This window comes from Neophocaena asiaeorientalis, unplaced genomic scaffold, assembly GCF_003031525.2.
Source record: "Neophocaena asiaeorientalis asiaeorientalis breed wild unplaced genomic scaffold, Neophocaena_asiaeorientalis_V1.1 scaffold375, whole genome shotgun sequence".
Lineage (NCBI taxonomy): Eukaryota > Metazoa > Chordata > Mammalia > Artiodactyla > Phocoenidae > Neophocaena > Neophocaena asiaeorientalis.
In genome coordinates, this window is record NW_020173767.1 from 43,083 (window position 1) to 57,311 (window position 14,229).

The window sequence follows — 14,229 nt, forward strand, 5'->3', positions numbered from 1 at the left end:
AAGGAGGTTATCACAGACCACTAGGGTTGTGTCAAAAGGACACAGGGACCAGAGTGTAGGGACCAAAGATGGGACAATCTGAGCATCAGTAAGGAGAATAACTGTAATGGATTGAAATATATCAAATGTTTAAATCCATATGTTTATGATAATACTAAAAAAAGGTCACATTTGAAAAATGATAGATAATTAACTCATTATTTTGCAAGTCAATAAATAAAGGCATTTAACCTGCCTTTCCTATGTGAACTGTACCACTAGGTACAAAATAGTAGAGGAGGGGAAGTTTCTTTTTATAAAAGAATTTCAGCTAATAAATGAATATGGAATGATAGAATATCACTATTTTGCAACTCTTAATGAATAAGTGGATCTTACCATTGAGAGACAACCAGACATTATGTGCCTCCTGATGGGAGAACCCCATATGAGCAGTCTAGCCAAGAAAACTGAACCTGAATCTGATTAAGCCTCTAAAGTGAAACACCAATCTGTAGCAAATACAGAAGACAGAGAATATGTTAATACCATGGGAATGGAATCAGGAAAGTCCAGCTGGGGAAACCCTACAAGACAAACAATCAGATTTCTTCAACAAATTGCAAGGAAAAAAGGAGAGATAAGAGGGAAAACCTATGGCTTAAAAGAGACTTAAAAACCTTATGAGACATATAAACCAAATGCAATGCATGGACCTTATTTGTAGCTTGATTCTCTCTCTCTCTCCTTCACGCACACACACACACACACACACACACACACAAAACACACACTCATTTCTGAAACAGTTGAGCAATTTGAACAAAGAAAGCATATTTGATGATATTAAGGAGTTGTACTTTTAGGAATAATAATGGTAGTGTGGTTATATTTAATAAGGCCTTCTTATCTTTTATAAGTATTAATATATAATATTTATGGATGAAAGGATATGAAGTCTGAGATTTACTTCAGAATAATATGGGAGGAAGAGAAGATGGGAGTATAAATGACAGAAACTAGATTAGCTATTAGCTGATAATTGTTGAAGATAGGTGGTGGGGCTTATTGTATTATACATTTTCTTTTTTTATAATAAAATATTTTTAAAATTTGTCCATTTATTGGGTCACAGAGGCATACAAAAATAAAGATATAATCAATAAATAAAGCTAAGAACAGGCTCTGGGAAAAGAGTAATAAAAGAGACAAACTTCTGGGCAGATTCATCAAATAAAAAGAGAGAAGGCACAAATAAAGTATGTCAGGAGTACAAAGGTGGCCATGATTCAGATTCAGAAAAGTCAAAAGCAAAGTTTTGCACAACTTTCTACTAATAAAATTTGACCCCCAAAAGATATTTGGCAGGATCTGGGGAGTGGTTGTCACAACCTAGGTGATGGTATGGGGCAGGGGACGTGGGGGGGAGTGCTCCTGACATCTAAAATGCACAAGACAGCCCCCACAACCAAGAATCATCCAGCCCCAAATGTCAGTAGTGCCAAGATTAAGAAACTCTGACTTGGATTAAATTGGCAAGCTTCTAGGAAAGTATTATTATCAACAATGACCCAAAAAGAAATTGAAATCATTTTCATAAAGCCACCTGTTTCCAAAATCCACCAGGTCAGCAAGTTCTGCCCGATGAGTTCTACCAAGACTTCAAGGAACACATGCTTTTCTTTTCACATAGACAGTTTTAGGAAATAGAAAAGATGGGAAACTACCAAACTCATTTCACAAGCAAGCATAACCTTGTTACTGAAACCAAACAAGGACAGCATAAAAATAAAAGATTATAGGCCAATATAATTTAAAAACAATGATGCAAAAATTTTAAAAATATATTAGTAAATTGAATCTAGTGCATATTAAAAGAATAGTTTATCATGACCAAGTGATATGAATGAAAATATGGATAAAAATATGGATCATCAAAAGGAAACCTATTGATGTAATTCACACATTAACCAAGTAGAGGAATAAACTATATGACTTTTTCAGTACATGCAAGAAAAGCATCCAATAAAATTCAACATTTATTCATAATAATATTAATGATAAAGTTCTAGGAAACCAAGGAGAGAAAGAAATTATTTTAAAGTGATAAATGGTAACTTCCAGAAACCTACTGCAGACATATTTAATAGTGAAACATTAGAATCAGTCTGTTAAAGTCTGGAACAAGAAATGATAACCACTATACCCACTACAAGAGTTATAAAGATTTGAAAGGTAAAGACACAACTGTTACTATTTGCAAATGATATAACTGTCTATTCAGAAAATCCAAAAACATCACCTTTAAGCCAGTACATCTAGTGAGCTAACATAGAGACTGGATATAAGATAAACATACAAAATCATTTTCCTATACATGATAATAACCAATTAACATATAACAGGGGAAAATGTTAACAGCAACAAAAACTAAAAAGTACCAAAAAATAAGCTTAACAAAAAAGTACAACTCTTTCATGGAAAAAACTATAAAGTTTACTGAAAGAAATAAGAGAAGGTCTGAATAAATAAATAGACATTGTAGATAGGAAAGCTAAATATTCTCAATATATCTGTTCTCCTCAAATGAATCCATAAATTCAGTGCAATCACAATAAAAATTGGGATTTTCCTTAGAACCTGACCAGATAATTCTAAAGTTCTTATGGAAGATTAAAGCTCAAGAATAGCCAAGGCAGTTCAACAATGGTGAAGGAATAGAAAAATAGATTAATGGAACAGACTAGTGATCCAGAAACAGACCCATGGGTACTTGACGTAGCATTTCAAATCAATGGGAAAAGAATATTCATGAAGTGGTGTTAATGCAATTAGCACTAACATTTAGGAAAACATTGTTAAATTTCTATCTAAACCCATTAATAAAAATAAATTATAGAGGAATTAAGAGCATTATGGATAAAAAGCAAAACAATAAAATTAATACAAAAAATAATGTGTTGATGATCTTGAGGGCAGGAAGGCTTTATCAATTTCTTAGGGCTGCCATAACAAATTACCACAAACTGGGTGGTTTAAAACAACAGAAATTTATTCTCTCACAATCTGGAAGCCAGAAGTCCAATATCAAGGTGTCAGCAAGGTAGGTTCCTTCTGGAGGCTCTGAGGGAGAAGCTAGTCCATGCTTTTCTCCTGGCTTCTTGTGGTTATGGGCAATCCTTGGCGTTCCTTGGTTTGTAAATGCATCACTTCCATCTCTGCCTCTGTCTTCACATGGCCTTCTCCTCCCTATGTGTCTTCTTTTCTTAGAAGGACACGTATCACTGGATTTAGGGCTCAGTAGGAAAATCCAGCATGATCTCATCTCCAGATCCTTAATTACAACTGCACAGGCCCTGTTCCCAAATAAGGTCTCATTCACAAGTTCCGGGTAAACATATCTTTTGTTGGGCCAACATGCAACCTACTACATAGGCCTTCTAAAATAAGACAAAAAGGAAGACTCATAAATTTGACTTCATTAAAAACTATACGAATAGAAAGACACCATAAATAATGTTAATAGAAAACCACTTATGGGAAAACGTTCATTATCTCTTTTGGATTTCTTTTTTTTTTTAAGTTAAATTACAGATTATGTAGTTTTTAAAAAAATCCTATAAATCAATAAGAAAAACAGTCCAATAGAGAAATGACTAAGTATATAAAGTTATTACCCAGAAGAAATAAAATAAAATAAATAAACAAATATTACATAAATTAAATAAAATAAACATAAAAAGATGCTCAATGACATTAGTATTCAGATAAATTAGGCTTAACGTAAGATACCATTTTTGTACCCATCAGATTGCTCAAAATTAAGGTTTAATAATATCATGTATTGGTAAGGATGGGGAAAATGGAGACTTTCATATACTACTGGTTGATGCAGATAATTTAAATGTGTTTTTGGATATATCAAAAATTTAAATGCCTATTTCCAAAATACCTGTTTGCATTCACAAGCAGACACACATGTATGTTCACTGAAGTATTTTCAAGAGTTCTAACCTGGAAACAAAGTGAATGTTCATCAACAGAGGAATGCCTACATAAACCACAGTATATGAAGTAGATCTCTATGTAATAACATGACTAGATCTTCATGACATAACTTTGGATGAATAAGGCACTCTGCACAACAGTAGGTACAGCATAAGATTGTTTGCATTAAAAGAATACGCAGAAAACAACAATATTTTATAGAAGTGGTTACCTTTGGGGAGGGAGATAAAGGAGACTGTGATTATGGGTGACAGACATGGGGAAATTTAACCTTATCTGTAATATTTAAATTGTTTTCATAAAGAATGTGTTTATATATTACTTATACAATTTTTTAAAAATTTAAAGAGAGTGAATGGGAGACAACAGAAAGGAGACAGTGTGTGAACTCTTTTTTCAAGAAATGTAATAATAAAAGATTTATTATTAATAGTGAGAGAATAGCTAAGCAAACTGGAACATCTCCTAGAAGGAAGATTAATGTAGACATTAACATAAAATGCAAAACCATGGAAAACATTTATAAAATGTGAAGTTTAAAAAATTTTGGATTTTTGAAAATTAGTATGATTAAAACTTCCAGGTAATATAAGGGAGCAACAATAAAATATTCCCAGGAACTTGGAAATAAAATGTTATTCAAGAGTTAAACTATAAAATTAATGTATGGTGAATCAAATGGAAAAATCACCTTCAAGAAATATAATGGATTCCAGACAAGCAAGATTTGACTATAATTTGGGTGGATAGTTTTGACATATCTAAAGCAAGAATGTGTCAGTGAACCATGGAAGTGTAGAAAAAGGAGACAGTGAAGTCCACATAGAGCAGACTTGTTAGTTACTTAATCTTAGGGCGCCTTAGCTTCTCCATCTCTAAAGCGTGGTTAATCATAGTATTTACTTCATAGGGTTATCGTATAAAACAAAATAGCACTTGGTAAGCAGGGAGGCTTACACATTATTAAAGGAAGGGAATGTGGTGGTCAGGCCACTATACTCCAATATAAAATAAACTGTTACTGTTCTATTTCTCATCAACAACCAGCATCCTGGTTTTCACACATCAGTCTCTCATGAGTTAATCAGTATGAGTCAGCCTCCTGAGAATGACCAGTTCAGGGACACTGAGGAGATCAAGTTTCTGAGATGGAAAGGTCCAGCCTGGACTGAGGTTGAAGGCACCAAGGTAATGCCATCCAACAAGGCATCTTGGTAGCCAGCCAGTTAACCTTCCTTGGTGACACACTACCTTTGGCTTTTCTAATCTATTCATACTTCTGAATAACTTGCCAGGGAAGGTGGTCTATGCAGAAGGAATAAAAAGACTAGAAAAAATAAGCTAAAATATTAACAGGTGGTTGTTTGTGAGAAGGAATTATGGGTGATTTGCTCTACTTTTCTATACTTTCCAAGTTTTCTTTAGTGAGCATATATTACTTTAATATTTTAAAAACATCTTTAAAGGATGATGAGGTGAAGAAAAAGAGAAGGCAGTAGCTTCAAGGGGCCAAGGGTAGAGAAAGGGCTTTTGAGGCAACAGGCCAAGGGAAAGATGTCAGGGAATTAGGATCAGAGTAGGAGCAGGCAAGCACTCTTTCTTCCAAAATGAAGTAACTTTCCCTGGAAAGACTTTTTCTCCCCATGTGTACCTGGGCCTTTAAGTAGCTTGTTATTTGCCAGTCATGGCATTTGCATAGCCAGTGAATGCGATGGAAACCATTTGTTTGAGAATTCTAAATGTATCTCTGTATCTAACTATATCGCTGGCTGGCCGTTGAACCCAAAAGTCCCAGATCTGAGTTCTTGAGCATTCCCTCCCTCTTTCTTCATCATCATTACCAAATATTTGCTAGTCACCTCCTAGGTGCCTGACTTTATGCTAATTTAGGCGGGGGTGAGTGTGGGGGTGGAACGGAGGGAGCTTACGAGGAGAGACTATACTCCAATATAAAATAAAAATTAAATTGAAAAAAAGATAAACGAAAATGCAAAATCACTGTGGCCTAGGTGAGGTGGCTAGGGAAGGCTTAGAATCACAGATTTTCCGAGTTGGACCTGAAAGGTCAATCGGTCTAATTCCCTTACCCCGCGATTCAGAGAGCAGGTGGTACTCAAACCTTGACTTGAAAGACGTGCAGGGTTTGGATCAACGGAGATCAAGATGTGGGGGTTGGGGCAGTAAACAAAGGGAGCAAAGGCCCTGGGGCCAGGACACCTACCGGGGTGTGGTCCGATTACCCTGCGGCCAGTGATCAGCTTTACCTACAGGTTTCCTTTCTAGCTTCCCTATCTGCCTTTATTTTCAGCTGAGTCTTTGTTGCCTCAGTCTTGTGACCTACGTACGCACGAGGGAGCCTTCCAAAGCCGTTATACAATCTCCTCCAACTCCTCTCCGGCCAAGGCTGCCCTGAGCACCGCTCCCTCCCAGCCCAGTTCCCGCTTGGGGCACTCGCTTCCTCAAAGCACACCACTGCCCCCTCCTTCCCAAGCGCGCCGACTCGCCACTTTCTGAGGAATAAAGTATTTACCTTAGGGAGTTGTTTCTTGTTTGGTTTGGATCGGAGTAAGGAGTTGAATCTGAGCTTTGAGTCAAAAGGATAAAATACAATAAAGACCCGGAAATTCCAATTCTTTAGACCTTGAACGCAAACGATCGTTCTTTCCTTTTAGGTTTGAAGTTACCATAAGTTCCTAAAACTAGTCCGGCAGAAGAAACAGCCTCCCTAACATCCTGTGTCCACAGCAAGTGTGGACAACTGAAATAGTCATTTGAGGTGTTTCGAAAATAACCCCCTGATAGCACATTGCCTACGGTGACACATTCTTGTCCGCGGGGCGGGCTGGGTCGCCGGGGGCGGGGCGAGTCCCCAGGCGCCGCGCGCAGCTGCTGGGACACTGGGCGTCAGCCCCGCCTCCGGCTTGCGTCTTCGTGGTAGGTGGAGGCGGCGCCGCGGCCTGTGACCTGCAGCTGCCGGCGGCCACGCTGGAGGCTCCGGGCCGCGGTTGTCTTCGGTCTCCGGGAGTGGAGCGGAGGATGCAGGAGCCACCCGCGGAGGCCGGACGGGCTTAAGAGAGACGGCGAGCGGCGCCGGCGGCACTCCAGCTGGGCTCTAGAGCGCGGGAGGCTCGGGCGCGCGCGGGGCTGTGGTGGCCGCGGAGGCCGCCTTGGCCGGGACAGCCGGCCCCAGGCCCGACGGGTGGTAGGACTGTGCCCGGGCCTGGTACTCGGGCTTCCCACAGCGAGGGTGGGGCTGCGTTGGAGCCTCCTTTCTTGGAAAATCGTGGGCCCCTGTGGTACTGCGGCCGTCTCTCTGAGGGGATTGGAAACGGAGCGCGATGAGGAGCCGGAGTAACTCGGGGGTCCGGCTTGACGGCTATGCTAGGCTGGTGCATCAGACCATACTGTGCCATCAGGTAAGTGATGGGGTGTCGCTTGTGATCACCGAGGATGCGCAGTGTGATAACCTGGACGGAGACCCTGGGTGAACCTGTGTGTGTGTGTGTGAGGGGGGTGTATTGCAGGTTCTCTCGCCCCCTAGCTGGGGAGGCCGTAAAGGACCCTGAAGAAAGGTGTTGGGCCAGGAACAGAACCAGAGTCAGGCACCGTTAGCCACAAGTCCTGAGTCAGAGCTTCTGAGTCCCCCCTCCCAACCCTCCGCGTCCCCCAAACCACTGCTGGGTTCCAGGGGCCAGTTGTAAGATGTGTCGAAGCTTGTTTATCGACACCGCCCCCGGCCCCCTCCGCAGGCTTGGGAGTCGTCTCCTTCCCCTCCTCTGAAGGAAAAAGAGGTAGAACTTTTAGCCATCTTAAGACTAGACTGTTGTGAAGATCTGAAGTACCGTGTATATACTCTTCATTATAGTTTTTCTAATATTTTAATGCTGACTTTTCGTTGGTAGTTCATTCTTTCTGAAACACCTCCTTTCTTTTAAGAATTCCCACATTTCAGACTTGTAAGGCTTCAGCCAGCTCTTTCCCTTTATTCAAGATAGCATTTGCTTGCACTTGGTCAGAAGAGGAGATTTTAAAACTCAGGAGTGGGGACATAGAAGAAAGACCAAAGTCCCTCAGTACCCATTTGATAGATTCTGTTTCCTCATATTAACACCCTATGGTTACCTGCCTGTCCCCTTTTTCTTGTCCTTACAGAATCCAGTGACTGGCTTGCTTCCAGCCAGCTATGATCAGAAAGATGCCTGGGTCCGGGATAATGTGTACAGCATCTTGGCTGTGTGGGGTTTGGGGCTGGCCTATCGGAAGAATGCAGACCGGGATGAGGATAAGGCAAAGGCCTATGAACTGGAGCAGGTACTCAATAAAAATACAAAGAGCTCTGGAACTGGGGGGAGGAGGAAGGAAATGTAGTCCACAGGAGCTAAGACAGATATGTTTTGCCTCTCACTCTTTCTTCACCTTGCTGAAATTGCATTCCATAAAGCTTTCCTGTATTTTACAGAGTTTTTTTTTTTTTTTTTGCAGTGGAAACATGAAACTTGCTGATTCAGGGGGAGAGGACACAGTCTGTTCTGTTACAGTGGAAAATCCTATTCTCAGATCTTTGCTAAAATTTGTAATCCTTTTCCCAAGTAAATGTATTTTGTAGTCTCCAGCATATTTATTCTCATTGAGAAGAATTTTCGGCGGCAGGTATCTACCATTTTACTTCTTTTTTGAAAATGATAGGTGGTATTTATATGAGGGTAACTGATACAAATTAGCAGACTTTCCCAACTAGACACAAGTAAAAGACATTATCTGTTGATTTTTATACCTAGGCCACTGTTTCAGAGTCTGTTGTGTGTCCTCCCCCCCCCCCATACCCACCCTCACCCCTTGGGGCAAAATAAGGTCAGAGTCAACAGATGCCTTTAAGCCAACTTTTAAGGCCCTCCCCTCAGTAAAGAAGTATCCTCTATAGAACTGTTTAGACACAGGGTGCTATGTCCTCTTGAATGACCAAGAAAATAATATTCTGGGCTACATCAGACTCTTAATGTTAAGGTACTCTGCCGTCAGTTGTAAGGTGTATGTGAATTCTTTTCCATTAGTGGAAAAGATTCTCTCCACACCAGCCATTTTCTCAAGTGGTCTCCCTCAGCTTAGGCAATCTGAGCTCCAGTCTTCATCTATAAATCAGAATATTGAGATTTGGTTATTTTTAAGAGCACCAACATATTGTGGGGTTATAGTCCTTTGCAGCAGGAAAGTTTCACTGTGGTGTCCTCTGCAACAGCAGGTGTTTCTTATTCCCTCAAGCCATAATTAAGAGGTACTTAGGTCCACCAGAAAAAAATTGTTGGAGTGTTTGCTCTAGCCCAGGAAGTACAGATCAATATTTTTGTGACTTATAGAAAACATACATAACCATTGTGAGAATTTGGAAAATATAGAGGAGTGTTAAAAAAAAATCATCTGTAATCTTACTCCCCTCCCTTATCCTATGTCCTACTCTAATGTTTTGCTATTTTGATCTCAGTATTTTGTTTGTCTTGTTTTGATAGAAATTGATATTGGTGGAACAATACCCAAGATTTTATACCCAGTATGATTTGACAAATTTCTTTTTCAACACTGTTAGAAGAAATCTGTGTCTCCTTGTTGATCAGTCATTCTGCAGAGTTGACATTTTTCCTTATGTGGCCCAGGAAGAAAGAATGTAACAGAGGAAGAGGGGAAAAATGAACAGAAAATTGTTCATTCTAAAATTTTAATGTTTCGTTAAATAATCTTTCACACAGCACAAAAATATTTTCCATACCACCTCAGTAATAACCCTGGGATATCTCAAAAACATTATGGCAATAGGAAACATCTTCAAAAAAACACACATTTCTCTGGGAATTCTAAAATTTCTACCAACTTTCATTATAAATTAAAACAGATTGTATTATTAAGTCTCATTAATTTTCTTCTCAAATTTGACTTAGTTAATTCAGACTAGGGATCAGAGAACCATCTCTGTAAAGGCCAGATTGTAAATATTTTTGGCATTGTGGGTCACGTGTGATCTCTACGCAACTACTCAGGTCTTCCGCTACTATGTAAAAGCAGCCAGAGACGATACATAAATGAATGAGCATGGTTATGTTCCAGTAAGTTCTTTTTTTTTTTTTAATCAGTAAGTTCTATTTACAAAAACACACCGTGAGCTAGATTTGTCCCCACTCTACACGAATGATTCTAAACTCTGGCTGTGCGTTGGAATGATTTGAGAAGCTTTTAACAATTACCCTCACCCTAGAACGATTTAGATAAATCTTTGTAAGTGGAGCCCCAGGGGCATCAATATTTAAAAAAAAAAACACTGCTCTAGTAATTCTAAAGTGCAGCCAGAGATAATCACTGATCTATGGCTAATAAGTGAGCATAGGTGAAATCAAATAGAATAAATTCATAGATTAAATTCCTACCTACTGTGAGCCTTCCATTACTGTGTAGATTTTCCCAAACCATTGACTGTTAATCATTTCTACCCTTCCTTCCAACTCTCGACTAGATTTCTCTCTGAGAAAGAATGTCAGAACTAAAGAGAATTCTGGATGAAGAGGGGACAAGGGTTTAAGTGACTGTTCTATCCTAGGTTGAGAATAGAAGTATGCACGTACATGTTTTTACAAATGCCCTTTCTCTTAGTCACAGATAAAAACTCACACCCATAAAAATAAATAGACACACAAATAGAGATAGCTCTTTGGCTGCCCCCAGTTCTACTTATTCCTCAGTTTTGTTCTCCTCGTGTAGTCTCTCATCTTTTCTCGTGTCTTTAACTACTACCTTTATGAGAATGACTTCCAAAGCTTCATCTTTAACTCTGACCTCACTTCAGTTTCAAACCCAGATTTTCATTTGTCTTCTGATCATTTGCACCTGAATATCTTGTGGCTCCTCAAAATCAGCAGGTCTGAAACCCCACCTTCCCTACTAAAAACAAACAAAATAGACTACTAAACAACAGCAACTCACCAAATGTCCCTTTTTTTCTTACTGGTGTCCTCATTCTACTAGTCACCTGGGCAACATTACTTAGAACATTTCCCATAGTGTGTTCCATGGAATACTAGATTAACTAAGTTTGGACCTATGTTAAACAGCAGGTTTCTTACTCTGTAATTTCTCAGAGCTTTTGATGTACTGATGTGCATTTTGAATCTAAGATGGGGGTGGATTTTACAGCCTTCCCAGAATTTCCTGGACTAGTGTTCTATAAAACAGTGTTTGAAAAGTGCTGCCCTTTTGGTGATTTTTGACTTGTCCCTTTTGCCTTTTGATACATGCAGACCAAAGTCTGTTAATTCTTATAATTTTTCTCAAATCCATCCCCTCCTTTCTATTCCCTTCTGCCTCAACCCTAGTCTAAACCCTGATCACTTAGTGAAAGGGTTTAGACTTTAAGTTAAAACAACACTTAAATTATGTATTTTCATTCTCAGCAATCTTTTTGTAGTTCTCATTTCCCTACAAGTAAAATACAAATGTTTTGGATTGGTAGGCAAGGCTCTTTAGGGTTTGGTCCTAGGCTGCTTTTTCAATATTATATCATGCTGTTCCCCTGCATTCTACCCCCAGTTCCAACCAGGTTGGTGTCTTCATTACTTCTCTAACAGTACCTTGATAAAAATACCTGACATTTGTGTAAAGACTTTTCATTGTACTGTATACTTTCCCATAATTACTAGTATTTTATTCCTGTAACACCCTATGAATTAGGTATTATTTTCCCCAATTTACAGGTGAAGGGATTGACAGAAGGAGATGAAGTTGGAATTTGGTGGTGTCATGAATACTACCTGGGTCTTATGACTTCAGATTCAGTCTTTTTGAATATTTCCTCCTCCATGGAAGCCATAGACATTCCCACCTCCAAATCATTTTATGAGCTGTTTCTTCCACCTGTGAAGCCTGCCATCAATCCCACTTTTTCTGTGGTTCCTGACCTCATAGACCTCTCAGTTTCACAGTGATCACTTCTTTCTCAGGACTGCTTTCTTGGAACTTCTAGATTACTTATGGTCTATGCCATTCAACATGTTCAGTTTTTCATTTAGCAAATTTTGTGTAATTGTTATGTGTCAAGCCCTACAATAGATATAAAAAATAAAATGGGACAAAATGTTTATATTTAAACCTCAACTTTTAATTTTTAAAAATTTTAAGCTTACAGAAAAGTTTTGGAAATAGTAAAATGAACATATTTGCATGTACTCTTTATCTAGATTCACTAGTTGTTAACATTTTGTCATATTTGCATCCTCTCTATAAACATGATCCCCCCCAGGCACACAGGTTTTTTGGTAAGCCATTTGAGAGGTACTTGCAGACATGGAATATATATTTTTAAAAACACAATCTGCTTAGTCCATTGGCTTAAAGGTCTATTTCTGAATCTGGTCTCTGCCCCTTTTTCTTAAGGAGTTCATAGGGTGATAGGGGAGACAGATATATATAAACATAGTTACAATGCATTAAGACAGATACTGTAGGTACCATATTTAGGAGATAAGTACAAAGTTTTGTGGGAACACACAGGCAGGAAAGTCTAATTTCCCTTGAACAAGACAAGGAAGTGTTCACAGAGGAGTTGGGTTTTAAAGGATAACCAGGAATTGTTAGGTAGACTGTATTTGTAGTTTAGTGGGTTTTTTTCATTCTTTCTTTCCTTTCTTTGTAGTTTAGTGTTTTTAAAAAACATATCTGTTCTGTCTCCCTTTTCTTTATGTTTTACAAAGCCTGGTAGAGTGCTTTGCATATGTTAGACGCTCATATGTATCTGATTGTAAATATATCTGGAGAGAGAGACAGGTATTAATACTTACATGGCTATTGTTTTGTATAAATAGTTATATATCCTTATATGGTCAGTTCACAAACATAGATCCGTATCCTCAAAAAAAAGGATAGATTAGAGGAGGGTATCACTTGGTGTGGTTAGAAGCCCTGGTGTATGTATAAACATGTATAATTAATGCCAACTAGTGCACCTGAATCAGGAAATGGGCAGTTTGGGGGAATACAAACTACAGATACTTCCCTTCATTCTTACCTCTCCATGCTTCCTATTCATTTTATCCTGACTTGGAATTTGGAACTTGAGGACAGAAATGGCTGACAGTGGCCATTCCAAGAGGACAAAAGTGGATGGCAATCAGGACTCCTCCACTGCATCTATAATCTCCCAGGTTTGCTGTTTAAAGAAAATGTAGATGGTAGTAGTAGGGCTGGGTGGTGAAGAGAGTTGAAAGGATGGGATAGAAATCTGTGAGTATGTGGTGACATGTAGAAGAGAATTCAGAATTGAATAAAGTCACCCCATAGAGTAAGAAGGCTGTGTTTAATGCTGTCTGTAACAGTGTACTAAAGGATGGTCTCTTTCATTAGGATCAGAGTAATGATAGAGATTTTCTTGTAGGGGTTGCAGTAAGTTTCATTACTTTATAACAAATGCTTCATGCTTTAAAAGGTGACAAGATCATGCACTGCCTGTTTGTTCTGTCGAGAGCACTCTCACTCCCTCTTTATTTCTTCCCTTGATCTGTAAGGGGAGGGGACCATCTATAGACAGAAATTACTTAAAGAAAGGAAGTCTCCCAAGGAAACACTTTATTTTTCCCTCAGTAAAAGATTTCATAAAGCATTAGAACATAATTTAATAGGTGCTTATCCTTGTCCTGCCTACTGCTTGTAGTCCCATTTGAATATTTTGAAGGAATAACAGAATGGTGCAGCTCCCAAGTAGATTAGTTTTCAGAGGTGTCCTGAAGCCACCTCTGAGGCAGCATTCCCTGGAGTAACCTGGCTGTATTTCTTCTGGACTGTGAAACAGAAAGCTTAGAGAAATGGAGAAGCTGTTTGGTGCTATATTCTTCCAAAACATATTGCCTACCCATGCCAGCGTTGACGGGCTCTTCTAGTGTCATGTAGTATAACAAGTATACTGTTACTATACTATATTATAATTAAATATACTTATTATATTATTACTGTATGCATTATACTAACTAATATAGTACATTGTTATAACTGGTAATCAAAATTTTGGAGTGTTATGATTAGAAAACTACTTAGAAATTGTCAAGTTCTAGTAAGAAAAATAGTGATAACAAGTAGAGAAGTCTTGGCTAGTTCAGAAAAAAATAAAAGTGATGATGCTGGCTTTTCTAGGACATAGGATATATTTTAAATATTCTCATAGCTTTATGATTTTTGAGCTGACTTGCCCATTTTTTTCCAGGTTGAATCTCC

General features: G+C 38.7%; 1 protein-coding gene and 1 long non-coding RNA gene across 2 annotated transcripts in view; one reads left to right on the forward strand and one right to left on the reverse strand.

Annotated features, from left to right (window-relative positions):
* Positions 1-2,890: 2,890 nt before the first annotated feature.
* On the reverse strand, positions 2,891-6,810 carry LOC112403823 (uncharacterized). The gene is made up of 3 exons (XR_003003984.1): positions 6,518-6,810; positions 3,932-3,993; positions 2,891-3,419 (listed from the first exon to the last, which is right to left on the reverse strand). It is a non-coding gene; the product is annotated as an uncharacterized LOC112403823 (long non-coding RNA).
* A 149-nt stretch (positions 6,811-6,959) lies between these two features.
* The window catches only part of LOC112403822 (phosphorylase b kinase regulatory subunit alpha, skeletal muscle isoform-like), a gene marked incomplete at its 3' end in the record, with an annotated part of 22,388 nt that continues 15,118 nt past the window's right edge, over positions 6,960-14,229 (forward strand). Inside the window, exons 1-2 of the mRNA XM_024751521.1 lie at positions 6,960-7,403; positions 8,140-8,298. Of these exons, the coding sequence (XP_024607289.1) occupies positions 7,326-7,403; positions 8,140-8,298 (237 nt within the window). The remainder of the gene's footprint in view (positions 7,404-8,139; positions 8,299-14,229) is intronic.